General features: G+C 40.6%; 1 protein-coding gene and 1 pseudogene across 5 annotated transcripts in view; one reads left to right on the top strand and one right to left on the bottom strand.

The window, feature by feature from the left end:
- Nucleotides 1-21,889, top strand: part of NFIA (nuclear factor I A) — a 382,411-nt gene that overhangs the window by 266,079 nt on the left and 94,443 nt on the right. For all 4 annotated transcript variants that reach the window (XM_010370667.2, XM_030942656.1, XM_010370666.2 and 1 more), the window contains 2 exons: nt 171-288; nt 6,885-7,012. In XM_010370667.2, coding sequence (XP_010368969.2) covers nt 171-288; nt 6,885-7,012 — 246 coding nt within the window. The remainder of the gene's footprint in view (nt 1-170; nt 289-6,884; nt 7,013-21,889) is intronic.
- LOC104668048 lies at nt 8,650-9,332 on the bottom strand (annotated as a pseudogene). The gene has a single exon (XR_748764.2). The product of XR_748764.2 is annotated as a low molecular weight phosphotyrosine protein phosphatase pseudogene (transcript).

The following is a 21,889-nucleotide window of genomic DNA, read 5'->3' as shown; positions in this document are numbered from 1 at the left end:
GACTATTTTTAGTCAGTATTCCTTTGGAGTCAGTTTATTACTGATTATTTTCGATTAGCTTACCATATAAATGTAAAAAAAAAATGTGCTAAATGCAAGACTGAAGTATGCTGTCATTGATTTTATATCCACAGAATTTAACTGGTTTTTGTTTGTTTTCTTAATTCTAGCACCAATAGCTGCAGGAACTGGCCCAAATTTTTCTCTCTCAGATTTGGAAAGTTCTTCATACTACAGCATGAGTCCAGGAGCAATGAGGAGGTCTTTACCCAGCACATCCTCTACGAGGTAATTTGATTGGCAGCTCTTAAAGAAGTTATGCTACATGGTTGCACACCTTGATTTTAACTCTGGGCCCGCTATGCATTTAGCAGTGCGCCTTTAGTAATAGAAGATACCAAAGTAGTGGGTTCAGCCCCAACAGACACTGTCGGTCTCGTTGGGGAGATAAAGCAAATATGCATGTAGCAAGGTTAAATACACACACACACATACACACACACACACACACACAAACACAGTAAAAAACTGAACTAAATTGTGTGACACAGGCTAAAAATAGTTAAAGAGAGCTTTATCCAAAAAGAATACCATGGTTCCAGCTCTAAATGTTGGTTAGGGTTGGTGAGATCGAAAGGAAAAGGAATGGAATTCTGGGCGGGGTGAAAAAGGAGCGGAGGCATGGAGGAAGGATGGATGATGAACATAACATGTTCTCAGGAAATGAAGGACAAGGCTGGACTGCAGCAAAGGGCATATGTTTTGGCTTGTTTGGCAGGAAGTGAACACTGGTGACAGTCCCAGTGTCATGCCCACAGCAGACATTACAGCTCAGTGCCAGCTCTTTTCCCACTGAGACCCCAGAGCTCTCAATATCCAGTTTACTGGAGTTGCCCTAAAAGATGAAACCCATTTGATATCCTGGTGTGAGATTATACAAATGGAAGCAGTCACTTGCATAACCTCAAGTGAGGATGGGGCCAGACTACAGATGCCATTGTATTGAAAGACCTTAAAAACAATAAAGCTAGAGTAGAGTGACCAGATAATGTTTCTGGGGTTCTTGCTCCCCTTAAAGTCACAAAGCCAAAATCAAAATGAAACATTTTTGCAAGATTGTGTTGTCTCTAGATAACCTGTACCAGAGGGAAAGGGATTAGGCATTAAATCCACAGTATTCTTTTACAAATTGGCTTTAGCACTGGACTGTGACAACAAAGAATAGAATGGTGCAGAGCGATCTTTAATGTTTGTACACTTTGCAGAAAAATGTCTGACAAAGGCATATTCCTCCTAAAGCAAGTACCTGAGTCTTATGATTTAAAACAATGCCCAAATTGTAGAAATTTTCCTCGGTGCACACTCGTTCTTACCTTGCCTTTATATATTTTAAACATCGCTACTTTTAAAAAAAATCAACTTAGTCATCGCTAATACCTTGAAGACAGTTAAAGAAACAGGTATTCCGTTAGTATAACTACCAAATCCTACCGTCGCCTTTCGTGTTGTTTAAATGTTCCCTTTAGTTCTCTGTAGTATCAGCTCCTCAGGGGGACAAAAAAGTCACACATCCAAAGTCTATTTATAATAGAAGAAAGAGATTGTGAATACATTCGGGTGTTAATACATTCTGAGGATTTTGAATGTTTGCTAATGGAAGAGACATTGTGTGTAACTGCACTCAGTCAACATGAAAAAGCTTTGCAAATGCTTGTAGGCAGTGATTAATTTAAAAGTTTACGGGCTGTTTGTTTTTCATGTGTGTGCTGTACATGTACCATATACCTCCCAAACAGTGTTCCCCACTTTTTACGTTTTCACACAATTCTCCAGCTATGTTTTATTATCTTTTGTGACTCTCTGAGAGAAAAGCTCATTATGAATGTCATTTAAAAGGCCAGTGTCGTTCTCATATTCTGCAAATAACTAACCCTGATAAGGAGCTAATTATAACCTGCATCAGTAGTTAATAACCCAGTAATATGTTTGTTTTACTCTCATTAGGCTCTTCCTAGGATGATTTTTTAAATTCTTTAAATACATAGATTCAGCAGAATTAACAATGTACAGGTTAGAAAGTGTGCCCAGAAGAATATCTCAGATTCATATATAGAAATGTTCACCGATCAGTATGTCTTCCTGCTGTGCCAATATTAATGGATCATTTTCTCTGTGGCAGGCACCATATTAGGTGAGTTGTATGGCTGTTCTGATTTATTCTTCACAATAATTTTACAACATACACAGTGTCACCATTTAAACAGTGGAGCAACACAAAGCTCAGAGAAGTTAAGTCACTTGCCCAAAGTCACAGTCCTAGTGAACAGAGGAGTCTCCATTCACACTCAGGTCTGTTGGAACTTTAAAAATATGCTCTTTTCACTCAGAATCCTCTTGAGAATAGGACTGACTCTTTTTGTGAGGAACAATAGAATATGAGGTCCTAAAAAAGGAGTTTCTAGCATCTCCACTCCTCCCTGGCACTTAGTGTTTGCCGTCTTGAGTTATTCCTGCCATCTTTGAGGTCTGCACGTGTGCAGCCTCCCCATCTGGATGGTGAGTCCCTTGAGTGACAGCGTCTGACGCTTCCCATTCAGCAGCGAACACTATTAGTAAGAAACTTACTATCTTACTTTAGTAAGATAGTGTCCTTGGCACCATGGGTGTAAAGTCAAATAAGGGGCTTTACAATCTAGTGGTAGAGACTGAGAAGTTAGTGGGAATTTTCAGTTCAGGGTCCTATGAACACTCAGGGAAGTTAAGGCCTTTCGCAGTCTTAGGAATGCTAAGTAAGGCTTCTAGGCCTTACACACGGTAGGAATTAAGATATTTGGAATTAAGGTAATACTTTTACCTATTTTTTAGATATAATTGCTAGAAATATGAGAAAAAATTCCACACACAAGAAGAGATAGTGCATCACTCCTTAGGAAAATATTCATCCTCACTTTTTGTGTAGATCTTACAGATACTTTCCTGCTTCCCTCAAGCGTTTCTGGGAAAATAGAATGAGTGTGTTAGAAAGAGCAAGAAACCAAAATCAATGACTGATTCATTTTAATAGATAGATAGGTAGGTAGATAGATGTGATGCAGTGGTACTCACTGTAAGTTCTGTACCCCTTCAGGGTAAACATCTTCAAAATCATACAAAGAACAGTGTAAAAACTGGGATAAAATACATTTTTTATTCCAAAAAACTTTATCAAGATAAACCAGCTGTCAAAAGTTTGTGAAGTCAGAGTAAACTTGTCTCAGAAGCCTCCACCTGTGCTTCCTAACTTGCTTCATTCCTGATCTTTTCCTCTTTTCCATGCTGTACCTACACGCTCCAGATGTTTATCTTTTTTTTTTTCCCCAGTAGAGACAGAGTCTCTTTCTATTACCCAGGGTGAATGCAGTGATCATAACTCACTGCAGCCTCGAAGTTCTGAGCTCAAGCGATTCTCCTGTCTCAGCCTTTGAAGTAGCTGGGACTGTGGGCATCTGCCACCACACATGGCTGATTTTAAAAATATTTTTGTTTCGTAAAGACAAGGTGTCACTATGTTGCCCAGGGTGGTCGCTGAATTCCTGGCCTCAAGTGATCCTCCTGCCTTGGCCTCCCCAAGTGTTGGAATTACAGGTGTGAGCCACCATGTCCAGCCCTCTTTTGTCAACTTCTGAAAGTCCTTGCTTTCAAACTAAGACATCAGCTGATAACTATAGAATCTTTCAATAATACTGGCTTGGGGTATTTGCATTTTGTTGGAAAATGCCAAGGAAATCAAAACCTTTAAAGACTCAGAAAAGTATCAACAATGGGAGAATGATGGACAATGGAGTTGACCTTTGGGGCTAGATCTAATTGAATTATGATACTTGGATGAATCCATGTTGCATGTATTCGTAAGGCTATTTCTAAGTCAATAGCCTAATTCAGCAGATTTTTAGTATCTTCTGTTAGCCAGACACTGTGGCAGGCACTAGAGATTAAAAAGCATATAGTAATTTTCCCTGAAGATCTTACAGCCCCATCAGAACATATAGGCTTCTCATTTTATTTGCCTGAGTACTTCAGAGAAATGTTTATTTTTTTCTAACATGTATTCTTTCTGTTTCCAAGATGATTTCAAGTGGCTTTCAATTTTAAAACAACAGGTAATATTACATGTAGAAAGAGGCCAGAAACCATGTGGAAAAAATTGTTACAGCAGGAACCTGAACCAAGAGTTACGCCTCAAGTTTAACCCTGAGCTTCCTGGTGGCCAAGGCAAAAAGGGTTATATAGTTTGCATTTCTAATAAAAGGAAACAAGATAAATTTGTTCAAAGAGACCATATTTTTCTGGTTATGTTTTGTAAGGAATTCTCTGTATATATTCTCTTATATAGGACTCCCATTAGATGTAGTTTTACAAAAAACATAGAAGAGTACTTCAGTGGCTGTTTTTCATTGAACTTTCAAGGAAAGCCAAGCAAAGAGCATTAAATAAGCTATTAAAGGCATTTCCTTTGAGTACTAAGCTAGCATGGCATAGTTATGTTGCTTTCCTGTGGTCTGGCTTTAATGAGAATAGAACTTAATGGCTAAGAATACTGGAATGCCAACATTAATAATTAGAATTTCTTGCCATAAATTGCCCCTCCACATTCATTCTTTCATTCAGATTGCTGCAATAGCTTAACTGTCTCCCTGCCCTAGGCTCCATTTTCCTGTTTTCCCCTTTGCCTTTCTAAATCTATCATCTGCGCAGTTACCAAAGTAACTTTTCTAAAATGTAACTCCCCTGTCATTCCCTGTTTAGACTATTTTGGGGAGTCTACATTGCTTATAGGAGAAAGTCCAGACATGCAGTATCTTCTGTAACCTCCACCCTTCTCACTCGCTGTGTCCCTTCTTCCCCACCTCAGCCATCCTAAACAGCTGGCAGTTCTCCAAACATATCACACTTCACTCACGACGTGTCTTCTTCCTGATAGGCTCCTCCCTTCTGGGGGTTATGTTCGAAATATCTGATAACCTGTGTGACAGGAGCATGCCAATTAGAACAGACACTGTCCTGCTTGCAGGGCTTTCTTTGGCTAGGTCCTGGAATGCTCCTGATCTGCAAGACGTTAACCCTTTAGATTTCGGACTGTGAGGGTGTCTGGGACAAAGAAGGAGAGGCAAGGTTGGAAGAAATGTATGGACTTTGAGACAATGACAGTTTGCCCATTGAGGATATTTTTAATACCAAATGGCTGTCTGAGTGGTACATCAGCTGAATAGCACCCCTGCCTCTGCCCTTTCCTTCATTCTTCCCTGTGACACTCTTGAAGATAGCTCAGGAGCCATTTCCTCCAGGAAGCCTTTCCCGAACCCCTGACTCATCACTGTCTCCATTGTGTGACCCACTGTACCCTGTGTGTGGTTCCATCATAACTCCTATATTTCTCTTTGACACAGTTTTGTTTGCCTGTCCCCATGTCTGACTCATCTCTATATCTCAGCACTTTGCACAGCACCTGGCATGTGGGATGCGCATAGTAGGTATTTCATGAATGAAACATACGAAAAATTCTGTCCCCTGAAACATGAAGAAGAGATTTCCCAACAAGCGCTCCCACTAGCTATGAAATCTACTCATCTTAATATGGGTAGATTAGACAGTGTTATCACCCCTGCAAACTTCCTGATTTTGTGGCATTCAATTAAAACAACTACAGCAAGCATAGCAACAGGCAGCATTTCATTACGTTTTCACTCCTGAAGCCTCAAACGGGGGAGAATATTCAGTCCCTCAACTGGAAAAAATGAGATATATTCTGGAAGTTTCTTGACCATACCTCTCCAAAAACCGAAAATCCCTACCCTGATGGAATAAAACTTTGTTTTGATAATCTCTGTATAGAGAAAGCACATAAAAGTCATTGGGCCACTCTTTTTTTATGTCTCTTGTTCTCAGGGGACAATGCACGCCTTCTTCCTTCCTTTTTATTTGTTTTGTTCACTGATTTATTTCTAGCTTTTAGAGCAGGACCTGGACTAGCTGTGCAGTAAATGTTTTTTTGAATGAACAACTCCCAAGTGGAAGATGGGAAAATGTGGCAAAAGAAAAAAAAAAGCAATCCAAACTTATTCTTTTCTTTTTTTGCCTTTTTTTTTTTTTTTTTTTTTTTTTGAGACAGAGTCTTACTCTGTTGCCCAGGCTTGAGTGCAGTGGAGCGATCTCAGCTCGCTGCAACCTCCACCTCTGGATTCAAGCGCTTCTCCTGCCTCAGTCTCCCAAGTAGCTGGGATTACAGGTGCCTGCCACCACACCTGGCTAATTTTTGCATTTTTAGTAGAGATAGGATTTCACCATGTTGGCCAGGATGGTCTCAAACTCCTGGCCTCAAGTGTGATCAGCCTGCCTCGGCCTCCCAAAGTCCTGAGATTACAGGCTTGAGCCACCATGCCCAGCCCAATCCAAGCTTTTCTTGAAGGATCATGAGCCCTGCTTCTTACCCTTTCTGGGGTTCCAGCAGGGATTAAATTGATGCCCAGGTTCATTGCTGATGGCCAGGCCCCAGCCACCACCTGTGGAGACAGGAAATATGTGGCCTTACTCCCAACACTTCCAGGTGGAGACAGAAGCTAGAGCCAGCCAGTCATTCCTCAAAGGAAACAGGAACAAGATGTGGCGGCGGCAGCAACTTGATTGACAATAAAAAATCAAACTCAGATACTTGGAACAACGCAGACCCAAGACTTTGTTCTACATCCAGTGACTCACCAGACTGAACAGAAGTTTAAAAGGAGTCCTAGAGCTACGCTAAGTTGTCCAGTTGCTTCTTCCCTTGGCTTTCTTTCAACCAGAGGTGCAGCATCCAAGAGAAAGGTGGTTTCGATTGCTTTTAAACATGCACCCATTTGTTATTTCAGCTCCACAAAGCGCCTCAAGTCTGTGGAGGATGAAATGGACAGTCCTGGTGAGGAGCCATTTTATACAGGCCAAGGGCGCTCCCCAGGAAGTGGCAGTCAGTCAAGTGGATGGCATGAAGTGGAGCCAGGTAAGCAGAGTGGGGGCACGGGCATGTGGCTAACACTGTGAAACTGAAAATACGTGTGGGGTCCCATGCCATGCATAAAAGTGGAGAAAGAAAGCTCAAGGTAGTTGAGTTTTTCAGGGTGAACACTTGTTTGTATTGTAATCCGATTGCCACATTCATAAAAGGATGGCTGTGCAAAGCGGTAGTAATTCAACTGAAATGCAAGACTGGTGAGATGGTGTATGATTTTCTACTCTTACATATTTTCCCCTACACCACAATTCAGCATTTGATTTGCTTTTGGGTTTTTTTGTTTGCTTTGTGGTTTTTTTTTTTTTTTTTTTTTTTTTTTTTTTTTTTTTTTTGAGACGGAGTCTCTCCCAGTCACCCGGGCTGGAGTGCAGTGGCCCGATCTTGGCTCACTGCAACCTCCTTCTCCCTGGTTCAAGCAATTCTCCTGCCTCAGCCTCCCAAGTAGCTGGCATTACAGGCACCTGCCACCACACCCGGCTAATTTTTTGTATTTTTATTAGAGATGGGGTTTCACCATGTTGGCCAAGCTGGTCGATTTTTGTATTTTAAAAAATACAACATGGGTTTTCACCATGTTGGCCAGGCTGGTCTCGAACTCCCGACCTTGTGATTCACCCACCTTGGCCTCCCAATTGTTTTTGTGTTTATACTATCTTTTGGTTTAGTTTTAAAAATTATCTTTTCATCCTAATAAAGATCTGTCAACTTTTTCAGCAAGATTGGTAACATTCGAAAGAAGAATGGGTTCCTTGCCCTACAGTTTAGACTCAGATTTCTATATGATAAGGACACTTTGCAGTATTTTTCCTATTACTGGATATCATCATGATTGTTTTTCTGTTTTTTTTTTTTTTTTTATATCTCTAGTTGTATTTTTGTAACTCCCCAGTTTATTTTGAAATATTCATGATTTCGACATTATCTCAAAATACACAGAAATTACCTATATCTGCCTACACACTTATTAAATGCTGATGAAGAATACTTAATATTTAAGCATGCCAAATAATAAAGCTTTTCCCAACTTTTAAAAATTTTAAAAATAAGCCAATTTATATTGGACATTTGGGTTACATGTGCATATAAAAACAGTCATATTCCTCAACTGACCATAGTTAGACTAGCATACAAGCGTCCTTCTTTCTGGATATAATTAAGTTTCAGAGGCAAAGTGGTTCAGATGGGAACCAATGAGCTGACCTCCTCATGAAGTAAACTCGACAAAAATCATGAAGTATTGAAGGTGCTAACGACTGTTTCCATAAATGTTTCTCTCTTCCCTATCTTTTCAATATACAAGTGTGCACTATGGGTGTGTATAAATTAAAACACTTCTAATCTAGACTGTGAGCTCCTATGGAGAGGGCTACTGTCAATCCATAAAAGGCCCGGGGAAGAGAGAGGTAGCACAGGGAGCAGAGGACACCTGCCCTCCATCAGGCCATCCACACAAACCTACTGAAGAGGTAGACTTGACTATCTAAGTCTCAGCGGGCTCAGATGCTGACCTGGGCGTTCAAGTGAGGTTTTCCTTCATTATGTTTTATGTTGTTTGTTCTACTATTTTTGTAATTGGGGCAAAGTGAGATGTTCAACTAGTCTAAGAATGCTTAATACACCCCATAAACTGTCAGAATCAAATAATTTTATTGATTCTTCTGCCAAACATAACTGATTTCCATCTACAATATTTTTTAAGGTAAGAAACAGTAAGTCAACTGAACAAAGAGCTAGGCCTTTGGGCTCTGGAACATGATTACACACTGACTGAGAATGCAGGACCTCAGGGTGGGGTCTAGTCAGGCTGGCCACAGCAGGGCATGAACCTGCCTCAGTGGGCCTTCTCCAAGAACTCTCTGCAGCACCTGACACATTGCTGGTACACCGTCTCAAAGTCAGAATCATTCCCATAATAGGGATCTTCAATGATAAGTTGTTTTTGTGGATCATAGCTCCCAAGTAGTTCAATTTTAGCTGTGCAGGTTTTAACTTGATTACTTTTTCTATTCAAATCTCTCAGATTGCTTTCATCCATACATAGTATATAATCAAACGTGGCAAAATCTTCTTTGGTAATCTGTCTTGCTTTATGGGCTGTGTGAATGCCATGATTTCTTAGGCAGCTCACAGCTCTTGGGTCTGGGGACCGGCCCACGTTCCAGTCAGAAACAGCACCGCTGTCCATGACCCAATTCTCTGAGATGTTTTGATCAGTTACAAGTTTCCTGAAAACTGCTTCTGCAATGGGTGATCGACAAATGTTACCCAGACACACAAACAGCACGGACTTGGTAGCCTGTTCCGCCATCTTTCCTGTTTTTCTGTTTAAATGGGACAACTCTCTTTATTCTCATCTGTAGTAAACTAAACAAATGATGACTGCTGGTCTAATCTCCTGGGGTAGTCTAATCTTGGCTCTGGAGTCTTGGGAGTAATATGAATAAATCTGATCGGAAAAACTTTTTGAAACCCTTACCGATGTCTAACATGTGGGTTAGAGGGAATCTTCTCCAATGGCTTCCTGAATATGGGTATAAAAGATAGAGTATGTGCCTTGAAATCAGACAACTGGAGTGTCAACCTGGCTTCAACTCCTGCTGACTGTGTGATTGTGGGCAAGTTACCTAACCTCTCTGAGCCTGTGTCTCCCTTTTTATAATCTGACAGTACAAATAGCTATTTCCTAGCATAGCTACTGCCTAGCATAGAGTAAGTATGAGAAAATTGTTCTCTGGCCATCCTTCCCAGCCTTTGCTTCAGAGTAATTCCATGCAAGTACAGACGAACACCAAGAAAATTTCTGAACCAACCTCTTCATCTACAAATCTTAGCTCCCTTGTCTCCTCCCTAAATTTTTTTTTCAAAAGACAATGCTCAGGGGATATGACTCTGAAGGTGTAGCACAGGGAAAACGTTGGGGCGATAGAACCATTCTGCATCCTGATTGTGGTGGCGACAGTAATCTAGACAAGCGTTGTTAACATTCACAGAAGTACATACCTCCCTGCTCAAGTTAATTTTACTGTATCATAATTAAACACAAAACAAAAACACCTCAGGCCCATTGGCTGTGTCTTTTATCTTGCCCCTGCTATTAAAATGCAAAAACGTCTCGTTGCTTTGCTTCTGCGTAGTCTCTCATTCATTCACTCATTAGATAGTCTTCACTGGGGACTTTCTCTGTATGAAGCACTATTCCATGTTCTGGGAACTCAAGGATAGATGGGAAGGTTATGGCCCCTGCTCTCAAGGAATTCACAATCAGAGATGGGAAACGAACACGTAAACAGATCATTATACGGTGATATGGGAAGCACAGAGATGGTGGTGTTAGTCTTCCGTGCCTTCTGTTTCTAATTAGTACCAACCACAGCACTCAAGGTGTGGTGGTTCTTCTATGAAGGTCACACATCGTCTTTTCTCCACATTTGTGTTCACATCAGTTCGCCTGAAGTGCCTAAGAAATAGTCCCAGTCCTAAATGAGCAGGAAAATGCTGACTCTCCCTGCCCCTACCTGCATGGTCAGTGTGACTTCTGTATAGTGCCAATGAAAAGTGTATGTGCTATTAAAAAATTACAAGATGTAAAACTTCTTTGAACCCTTTTTCAAAGGCTAATTAGAGCCCTAGCCAATTTACCTGCTTCAGTGAAAATCAGAATTCAACATACAGGTTTGGTACATTTGTGCTTGATTATTGTGTAGATGCATTTTTGTGCATATTGAAGCTGCTTTATTAGGCTGAGGTACTCAGAGCTCCCCCATCCTAAGGCTGAGCTCTAGGTCCTTACATTTACTTCCTCTGTGTATATTGGGGGCTGTAGAGGTTGATTGATTATTATAGAGTATTTTGACCTAGCGACTCTTATTCAGAGCAATTCCTATTCCTATCTGTACATTATGATTCAAATGATCATAAATTTTAACATTTGAATACCTGAATCCTTTGTAGTCATTAAACAACTGAAGTTTAATGGCTGAATCCTTTTTGGTAAGAGGGGTGTGTGTGTGTGTGTGTGTGTGTGTGTGTGTGTGTGTGTGTACATATATATATTCTTAGAGAATCCCTCACAATTATATTCCTGGACTGACTCTCCGTTCTCTATCCCCATTTCATTACAGAAAAATGCAGTTCCATGGTATATGTTTAGAGGGAGTGATAGAGGACAGCAGATAAATGTACATTTGGCCATACTCAGCGCAGAAAGTCATAATTGCAACAAGGCCTGAGGGGACATTAAAACTCAACTGAAGGATGTTGCACATGTTCATGGTGACTTTGGTGTCATTAACTCACACCAGCCATTTAAAATGGATAATTTATGCTGCCAGATGGTCCTTTTTGGGGATATTCCATAAAGCCCAATCCCCTTTTTGGCACAGAGGACACCTTTATGTTGTTCCCACACTTATGCAGGCCTGCATAGCTTTTCCCCAGGGGTACAGTTAATTGAGTAGGAGGCTTTTAGTGGTTCACATGTAAATTACCTTCAGAAATATGTTGGGAGTTATGTATATCTGAATGGACGGGCAGTTTCTTGGTTTCCTACATTTGGGATAATTCTCTCAAACAAGTACTAAGGATACTGTGTATATGCCTCAGATGTGACACAGGAAGCAAGGCCTGTACCTGCTCCTCACTCAGAACGCTTTGGTATCCATTTACCTGCCTTCAAATACTTTTTCAGGATTCCCTGGCCAAAAGAGGGCCAAAGGTTGCCAAAAGAGACAAATTTCCTAGAGCAACAGGAAGATTATGGAAAGTAAAACAAACCAGACATGCAGTAAATTACATGGGCTCTTCCAAATGTCTTTTGTAGTATCCTGTTCCCCATTAGTTTATCTCGGCACTTTTAGTGCACAGCTCTTATTATCTGGGAAGAAGGGCATAGGAGATTAAAGATGATGTTAGTTTAAAAACATCAGACAACTTCAGAATGACTTTTGCTTCTCTAACAATGCTGCATTTGTCCCTCGTACTTAGTTTCACTTCCCAGTTATCTCAAACCTGGGCTAGATACGAAACTTTGAAGCAAATCGTGAATTGATGAAACCAGTCCTATGAAATTCTATCAAGCACAAATGCGCGTACCATCAACTCTTGTTTATCTGTACAAATGAAGAATTACTGAGAAATTGATAATGCAGATAAACAGGAAGGAAACCAATAGACAGCTCCCACATTGGGTCAGACTCTGCATGTTGCTTTCAAATGTGTGGAAAAATTCTAGTGACGATTGAGTACCTACTGTGTACCAGGTTTTTAAAAAATTAACCTCCTTTAAAATATGCAAGATATAATGATCCTGCCTCTATAGAGATAAAAACCGAGACTCATAAAAGGTCACATGACTCGCCCAAGCCCACACAGATAGTAAATCTGTGGATCCAAAATCCCTATTTGAAACCAAATCTGACTTCATAGTCTTAAGTTTATCTTCTATACTCAATAACCTCTTTTACCATAAACAATTAGAGCAGCATTTTAGGGTCTCATGTCCTGGACTGGTACTTCAGTTAAAGCATTATAAGACCGGGCATGATGGCTCATGCCTGTAATCCCAGTACTTTGGGAAGCCAAGGTGGACGGTTCACCTGAGGTTGGGAGTTGGAGACCAGCCTGATCAACATGGAGAAACCCCATCTCTACCAAAAATACAAAATTAGCCGGGTGTGGTGCCGCACGCCTGTAATCCCAGCTACTCCGGAGGCTGAGGTGGGAGAATTGCTTGAACCCGGGAGGTGAAGGTTGCGGTGAGCTGAGATCGTGCCATTGCACTCCAGCCTGGGTAACAAGAGTGAAACTCCGTCAAAAAAAAAAATACATATATATAATAAGAAACAATAAATAACTCATCAGAGAGACCTGAAAAACATTTGATTTTCCTTATCCCAAAGCCTTGTCATACAACTTAATCAAGAGAAGAAATATAGGTTATTAAATATACATAGGACACAATATATAAGCAAAGAGTATTAACTTTTAACAAAGTAAACTATCATTTTCATTTATAAAATCAAATAACCCTCAGCAGTTAGGTCTTTGTTCAAATAGTAGCTCATCAGACAGGCCCTCAGTGATCTAAAATAGCTGCTGACCCTCCCTGCATCATCCTATAACCCACAACCCTATTTTGCTTTCTTTATATCTGCATCCACTATTTTTTTTTTTTTTTTTTTTTTCTGAGACAGAGTCTCACTCTCTCGCCCAGGCTGGAGTGCAGTGGCACGATCTCAGCTCATTACAAACTCCACCTCCTGGGTGCAGGTGATTCTCTTGCCTCAGCCTCCTTAGCAGGTGGGACTACAAGTGCACACCACCATGCCTGGCTAATGTTTGTATTTTTAGTAGAGACGGGGTTTCATCATATTGACCAGGCTAGTCTCAAACTCCTGGCCTCAAGAGATCCTCCTGCCTCAGCCTCCCAGAGTGCTGGGATTACTGGTGTGAGCCCACCATGCCAGGGCATCTCTCTGCTATTATTGTCTGTTTTCTCTCTCTAGGATATATACTCCATAAACAGTGGGACTTAGTCTGTCTTTTCCATTGCTGTATCTCTAACATCCATAACAGTGTCTAGCACATAATAGATATTCAGTAAATACTGATTGAATGAATGAAGGATAAAGCAGAGAATCTGAGGTGCTTTCAATAAACTTGAAAGCAGACTTTGCTACCAAGAATACTCTCAGAATTGGTGTTTACTACATTTTTCAATTTGCAGGCTTTCAGTCACATCCAATTACTAGCAATTCGTAAGCAGAACAATTGCTTAGGCTCAGCCAAGGACCCCATTGATGAGCAGCAGTGCATTGACTTTATTACAAGTATCCCTCACCTGAAAGTGTGTTCCTTTAAGTGAATCAAACCTTTTTAAAAAAATAAAATAAAAAATAATTCTGTATTATTTTTAAGTTCGTTGTTTAGTTTTAGCTCTATATGAAGAATCTCAACAGTGAATTCTTTGTAGAACATTTTATGTAGTATAGACAACCTCCCTGACTTACCTGTGAAAAATTCAGATTTCCATGCCAAATTTTCTCTTACCCAAGTGTAAGGAGAACCCATATGAGACACTTCAGACCCTTGCTATTAAAGTGTGGTCTGAGGACCTGCAACATGGCATCACCTGGGAGTTTACTAAAAATAGAGAACCCTGGCCAGGCGTGGTGGCTTACACCGTAATCCGGGCGTGGTGGCTTACACCATAATCCCAGCACTTTGAGGGCCCAAGGTGGGAGGATTGCTTGAGGCCAGGAGCTTGAGATCAGCCTAAGTAAGACAGCAGAACCCTGTCTCTACAAAAAACATTTTTAAAATCAGCAATGCATAGTGGCATGTGCCTGTAGTCCTAGCTACTTGGGAGGCTGAGGCAGGAGCCTTGCTTGAGCCCAGGAACTCAAGGTTACAGTGAGTTATGATTGTGCCATTGCACTCCAGCCTGAGCAATAGAGTGAGACCCTGTCCCAAAAGAAAAGAGAAACAAAGAGAAAAACAGAATCTCAGGCCCCGCCTAGACCAACAGAATTTTAACAAGATCTCCTGGTGATGCTTAATGTGTGTTACGGTTTGCAAGGCACTGATTTAGGCTGCTTTTTTGTTCCTTTAGGTGGGTTCTCCCCACTCAGTACTTGTCTGGAAGCCACCTTAACTTTAAATGTCATGCTCCCCAACTTTCTGTCTCTGTTACAGTAGGTTTTCTTTAGAACAAGTCTAGATAGGTAGAAATCTAGCCTATTTTCAAACAGATTAGAGAAGATTGGATTCTGGGTGACTCTAGATACCTCACTATAAGAAAAACAATTCTCTTGTCTCTTTCTCTGTCTTATATTCCTCCAGTTTAGGGCCTGGTGCATGAAAAGGAGTGGCTGGTCATCTAATCGTTATCATTAAAGTCAAGCCAAGTTGTTGAATCCTTATTAAGTGCTGACTGTATGCAGTATACTAGAGTAGATACAGAGAGGACTCCAGCAAGTCCCTGTCTCCAAGGGCAAACCTCCGAATTTCTTCGTGTCAGTCACTACCTGTAAGGTGGGAACTTTTCCTTCTGCTCCATCTCTGTCACAAAGTTATGACAGATGAGGTAACAAAGTCCAAAGTCCTTTGTGAAAGTTAATATTCTCTAATCACGTGAAATACCATCATTGGGATTATTGAGGCAGCCAGGCTTACCCAGCTGAGGGTAGTTGAAAGCAGACAGGGTTAAGTGTCACGGAGTAAAAGAAGAGAGCTGTTAAATCTGCCTGGAGAATAAGAGACAATTTTCTTAAAAGGTGGCAGTTAAACTGGATTTAGATGGAATCAGTCTGAGAAATGTTCATGTCTCACTTGAAAGTGAGACTTGTCTCTTAGTCTTTTGATTGTTAGTATTTATAAATTTAAGTCTTCTTTCTAAGTTGAAAGGCAGCTCAGTGGCTGTTCTGTGAACCTTTCTCAGGTTGTATTTGTCCCCAAAGTTAACGATTTATACCAGGGGTCCAGTGGGCTGCACGGATGACTGCATTGCACCACATGCAGGTTTGAGACCGCATCTGCATTAAGTACCGACATATCAGTAAGTTTTGGCAGACCTGAAAAGTAAAGCAAATTTTTTTATTGTGAAAAAACATGAAATTATAGTACTTTTCACTGAAGTTCAGTACTGTGTTTGAAATATATGCATAAGAGGTTACTTACATTTTCTCCTGTAGAAAAAACATTCAAAATTCCAAATGCCTTCAATTATACTGGGATTGTAAAACAATTAACAGACACAGTTACATCCACCAAAATGTTGGAAGTTTCAAAACAGTTCAGTTAAAGTTTTGAAGTCAAATTTGTTAAGTAGTAAACTTAGTTGTATTTTTATAGATACTTTTAGAGATACATTTCTCCGCAAAGAGTAAGTTGTTCTCATTTTTGAAGGTCAAAATTAAGTACTTTAAGCCAGGCACAGTGGCATACGCCTGTAATCCCAGCACTTTGGGAGGCCGAGGTGGGCAGATCACTTGAGGTCAGGAGTTTGAGACCTGCCTGGCCAACATGGTGAAACCTCATCTCTGCTAAAAACACAAAAATTAACTGGCCATGGTGGCGCCCTCATGTAATCCCAGCTACTAGGGAGGCTGAGGCAGGAGAATCGCTTGAACCCAGGAGGCAGAGGTTGCAGTGAATCAGGATTGTGCCATTGCACTCCAGTCTGTGCGACAAGAACAAAACTCCCATCTCAAAAAAAAAAAAAAAAAAAAAGAAATTAAGTACTTTAATAACATGTTCTCTGTTCCTATCACAATTATTAAGAAACATAGTTTTAAAAAATTGTTTAAAGGCATCTGTCAAAGAATATTCAGTCAACATCTGGTCAGTCAGCAAGCCAGGACATTCAGAACTAGGGGCCAGTGTCACAACTACTGGCAGCATAGTTGAATTTTGCAGACTTATGTTAGTCATTGTAATTTTAAATATCACATATTAGGTTCACTTGGATTCCCAACTCTGCTGATCCTAATTTGACTGCCAACAGTCATTTATCAATTGTAAGAGTGGAGGAAGTCTACCAACTTAGACTTCTAGCTGAGACACAGAGGAAACCCATTATCAGTGCCAGCAAAAAGGCAGCGACTGGTAACAATAGTGCATTGATCATGGACACTCCACTGCACTAGCATATATTAGAGAAAATGATTAAATCTCCCATCATCTCCTGCTGGAGGAGGAATAGTCACTGCTACAGAACATTGCCATGGGATCGATGTCTTGGCTTTTCTTCTGCATTTATGGAGCAGTAGGAAAGCATCATCTGGGATCACATCCTCTTCTGTGATCTCTTCTCATATTGGCACCTGCTCATTAGAGTCTGGTATACCAGGGGACATTGGTACAGTAACAACGGGCCTCTTCTTTATGAACCCTTCTTTATTAGAGACATTTCACCCAAATAAGGGTTATGACAGGAAAGCTGTATTACAAAATGAGCACTGTACCCACCCTTCAAAAATCCCTTGCCTTCTTTATCAAGGCGATTTTTTTCTTAATGTCAGAAAAGGGCCTAAAACAGTTCCTTGTAATTGGAGTCCAAAAGGTTACCTATTAGAGGAAAAGAAATATTCTTCTCTCTCTCTCTCTCACACACACACACACACATATACTCTGTGTATGTGTTATATACATATATGATAAAGCATAATCCAAAAAATTGTTTGGATTCCTGAAGCCTCTAGTACCTGGCGACTTAGTAGCCATCAATCAATATTTGTTTAATAAATAAGTAAATAATAAGATGGAGATCACACACGTCTCACTTTGTCCTTCGAGTAGGATCAAGCGCTCAGAAGCAGAGTGATGTATACGTTTGTCGAACGAATGAGCGTTGCTCCACTTGCATCGGAGAACCCAGATGTACAATTTTGTGAATGCAGAAGCTCTCAGGAAAACAGATGCTGCATTTCAGCTGGTCTTGTCTGAATAAATAAATTACCCAAATCTCCAAAATTTTTAATTTCATGTTTAAAAATGAAGCTGTGTAAATATTCTAGAAGGGGAGGAAGAAGGAGATGCAGTGTATACATTAGGTTTATATGTGAAATCCTCCTCCCTGTGCCTGTCACCATCCTCAGTACAGCCCCCATGGTTCAGGTGGCCAACTCATGGTATGGCTTGGGTGGAGCATACTGTAAGGAGGAACGTTAAATCATATTTCATTCCAACCACAGCAGTCTTCGTAGGCTTGCTGGGGAGGGAGATGATAAATGAGAAATCAAATGTATTATGAAGAGGAAAAAGTACAAATTAAGAATTTTAAAAATTAGTCATTCTCTCATTCTGCCATGAGCAAGCCTGAGAATTTTAGCAAACTACTTCTCTGAATTTTCATTTCCTCTTAGGTAAACATTGAGGACAATAAAACAGCCTTGCCTTCCTAACTCGTAGCTTTGGAAAGATCAGATGAGATGTTAAGAACAACAGCTACCATTTATTAAGCATCAGCTGTGTGTAAAAGTATTATGCAGGGTACTATACATATTTTTAATATATGCAAAGTATATTTAATAAATCAAAATGCTGTAAAGAAATACTGTATATCGTTTTTAGGGGGTACTTTGAAAACCCTAAACTTTATGAATTTAAGATACTGTGAAATTTATTTGATAACATATTTTATACCTCTGCATCTATTATATGCAAAGCACTGCACAAAAATGATAGAAGAAATATGAAAATAAGCAAAACAGAACTTGCCTTGAAAGAGCTTACAGCCCAGTGAAGGAAGGAAGGGTAACTGGTTGAATAAGTACCCAATGGCTATAATACATAAGAAGTAGAGTACAGCAAGCTTCATGTGGGTGAGGAGTTTAGTCAGTGACTTAGACCACAGTCCTCTGCTGTGCCTGCTTGAAATAGCTGGTGCATCAGCCATTTCATCGTTAAAGGAGCAGCAGTGAATACTGGCCCGTTTCCTTACTTTCATAATATCAAGAGTCTAATCTTACTGCGTCTCTAAGAAGCACCTAGAGAGCTGACATACTAGGAAGTCCTCAAGAAGTGCATGCACAAAAATACAGTTTATCATTCTATACTCATGGACCCAAATCTCCCCTGCATGAAACAGGGGTTTGTAGATAATAGATTGGGTAGAATACAAGCAAATAATTTACTTAGAGGGAACAAAATTAATCTGAATGGAGACTAAATTCACTAGAGGGTAAAATAACCAGAAGGTGGCCGGGCGCGGTGGCTCAAGCCTGTAATCCCAGCACTTTGGGAGGCTGAGACGGGCGGATCACGAGGTCAGGAGATCGAGACCATCCTGGCTAACACGGTGAAACCCCGTCTCTACTAAAAAATACAAAAAAATTAGCCGGGCGAGGTGGCGGGTGCCTGTAGTCCCAGCTACTCGGGAGGCTGAGGCAGGAGAATGGCGTGAACCCGGGAGGAGAAGCTTGCAGTGAGCTGAGATCCGGCCACTGCACTCCAGCCTGGGCGGCAGAGCGAGACTCCGTCTCAAAAAAAAAAAAAAAAAAAAAATAACCAGAAGGTATAGTTGGAAGAGGAGAAAAGAAAGAGAATAAAGACAGACAGATCGATCATCGATAGATAGATAATAGGTCAGACTTACCTAAGAGTATACTGTGTTTTCCTATATCTAGTATTATTTAAATATTTATAGAACTTAAATTGAAGGTAGTTTTAACCACAGATATAAAGATGAAAATACTTTAGTGATCTTACTTCCTCAGCTCTATTGTATGAACACGATGTAGCTATTTTATAGACTCAAAACAAATTGATTAACAATAAATATAAATTGGCTTGTATTTTGTCACTGCTGCTGAAATTTTAAATATATAAGTGTTTTATAAGTAATAGCAATAACTGATGTTTATTGAGCACTTACTATGGGCCATTGTTCTAAGCTCTATGCATACATACACATATAAATATATATTTGTGTGTACATATACATTCATTTAATTTGCAAAAAAAGTGATACCACTAATATTACTGTTTGCAGACTTATTTCCCTCTCTCATAGGGTCTTATATTTTTCCTACATACTGATTATTCTCTTTAAATGTGAAATAACCAAATACAGCACCATCCGTTTATATGGAAATAAAGTTCTGTGGGTTTTGGCCATCAATGTTTCTAATAAAGTAGTTTTTTAACACCCCGGAGTAAGAGGCTTTTACATGGGGAATTGGGGAGAGAGGGAAGAAAGAAGTCCTTGGTCCATGCAGATCCCAGGAGTCAATCAATAGTGTGTGCAGCACACTGCTGTGCAGCAGTTTCTCATGAGGCTGTGCACATCCCAATTGCTTTCTGCTCAGCAGAGGATTACAATAATGCCTATTTATCCAGCTCTGTCCATCCAAGGATTTTAGATACATCATAAACTCATCAATTAATCAGAGACATGGCACCCATTTTGAAATGCTGGGTGAATTACATCCTAGAAGATTACGAGAAATGCTCACGTCGACAGAGTGAATCAGGAACTATTTCCTGATGGATTCCTGAACGGCACACCAAGTACTGAAATGAAGAGGGCTGTCTCCAGCACTGATACACAAAGTATATCTCAAGTGGAAGAAAACTTCTAGAATAAAACATCGCTTTATTTCGAAGCATCTGTTAAACTTGAAAAATTAACCTGAGGTAGAATGGCAAAACCAATTAAATATTAATGCAATTAATTGGCTTCCTTCTTCAGAGTAAAGTATCACTGACCTCCCTTTCTTGTTTGTTTGTTTGTTTGTTTGTTTGTTTGTTTGAGACGGAGTCTCGCTCTGTCGCCCAGGCTGGAGTGCAGTGGCCGGATCTCAGCTCACTGCAAGCTCCGCCTCCCGGGTTCACGCCATTCTCCTGCCTCAGCCCCCCTAGTAGCTGGGACTACAGGCGCCCGCCAGGTCGCCCAGCTAGTTTTTTGTATTTTTTTTTTAGTAGAGACGGGGTTTCAGCATGTTAGCCAGGATGGTCTTGATCTCCTGACCTCGTGATCCGCCCGTCTCGGCCTCCCAAAGTGCTGGGATTACAGGCTTGAGCCACCGCGCCCGGCCCACCTGACCTCCCTTTCTTAACAATTAAAACCCCTCTGAAACCTTTGGGTTTTTTAAATACAGCGTTACTTTGGTTCTTGATTCTCTGACCTTTTTCAAGCAAAAAAACTCTTCCTGTGGTCCAGCATGCTCAGCCCACTGTGGGGAACTGGCTTTCCAGACAGCTGTGAATGTTCGGTATTTATTCAGACAATACTCCCACACTTTGATGATTTACTGTGGTCCAAGCATCTTGTTCTTCATTTTGAAGAAACATTCCAGTCTCTAAGGGATCGTCTACTTTGTATGTAATGAGAGGTAGTTTAAAGTTTTCATTTGAGTAGCTGGAAGTGCACTCACGTCATTAGATATTCAAGGAATGGCAACTCAATATCCATTTCTAATCTGAAGGGTCTTCTGTAGCACCAGATTATTCTGCCATGTTAGCTAGCCCCACCCAGAAATCACTTAACTATGATTAGCTTCCAAGATTAATGAATTCTAGGATATCATGATTACTTATGACTTAATGTCAGTCAGAATTTGCCATCTGCCTTTCAGCCGTTTCATGAACCCAGCGGAAGGCAGCATTTATCAAAATGGCTGTGCAACACCCCTCATGTCTTTTTTTTTTTTTTTTTTTTTTTTTTGAGACGGAGTCTCCCTCTGTTACCCAGGCTGGAGTGCAGTGGCGCGATCTCACTGCAAGCTCCACCTACCCGGGTTCACGCCATTCTCCTGCCTCAGCCTCCCGAGTAGCTGGGACGGCAGGTGCCCGCCACCGCGCCTGGCTAATTTTTTGTACTTTTAGTAGAGACGGGGTTTCACCGTGTTAGCCAGGATGGTCTCGATCTCCTGACCTCGTGATCTGCCCGCCTCGGCCTCCCAAAGTGTTGGGATTACAGACGTGAGCCACCGTGCCCGGCCCAACACCCCTCATGTCTTAACACTCTTTAGGGACTTATATAAGCAACACTTCATGTTCGAATGTCAAAATCCACGTGTAAGGCTTAAAAGTAGTATGGGATGCTTAAGAATGCTTTTCAGGGCCAGTTATTCTTTGATATTTATCACTTCATGGTGCTGACACCTGCTTCTAATTTTAAGAGTTCTTTCTTCCAGTGGATTTTTTTTTCCTTCAGAAATCTTATCCTCAAAAGACTTAACTAGCAATTTCTCTTTTTTTGATGTGCTTGATGTTTTGATGAGTTTGTCTATCAGCGTTGAAACCTTAACATACCTTTAGTTTAGAATTAAAAAAAAAATTGTGACACACATTTATTATATTGGGTCACATAACTTTTTGCCCTGGCCACGCATTCGAAGACTTTTGCAGAGATATAATTCATCA

The sequence above is a fragment of the Rhinopithecus roxellana genome, chromosome 12, assembly GCF_007565055.1.
Source record: "Rhinopithecus roxellana isolate Shanxi Qingling chromosome 12, ASM756505v1, whole genome shotgun sequence".
Taxonomy (NCBI): Eukaryota; Metazoa; Chordata; class Mammalia; order Primates; family Cercopithecidae; genus Rhinopithecus; species Rhinopithecus roxellana.
Note: the sequence above shows the minus strand (reverse complement) of the source record. Positions and strands in the feature narration are given on the sequence as shown.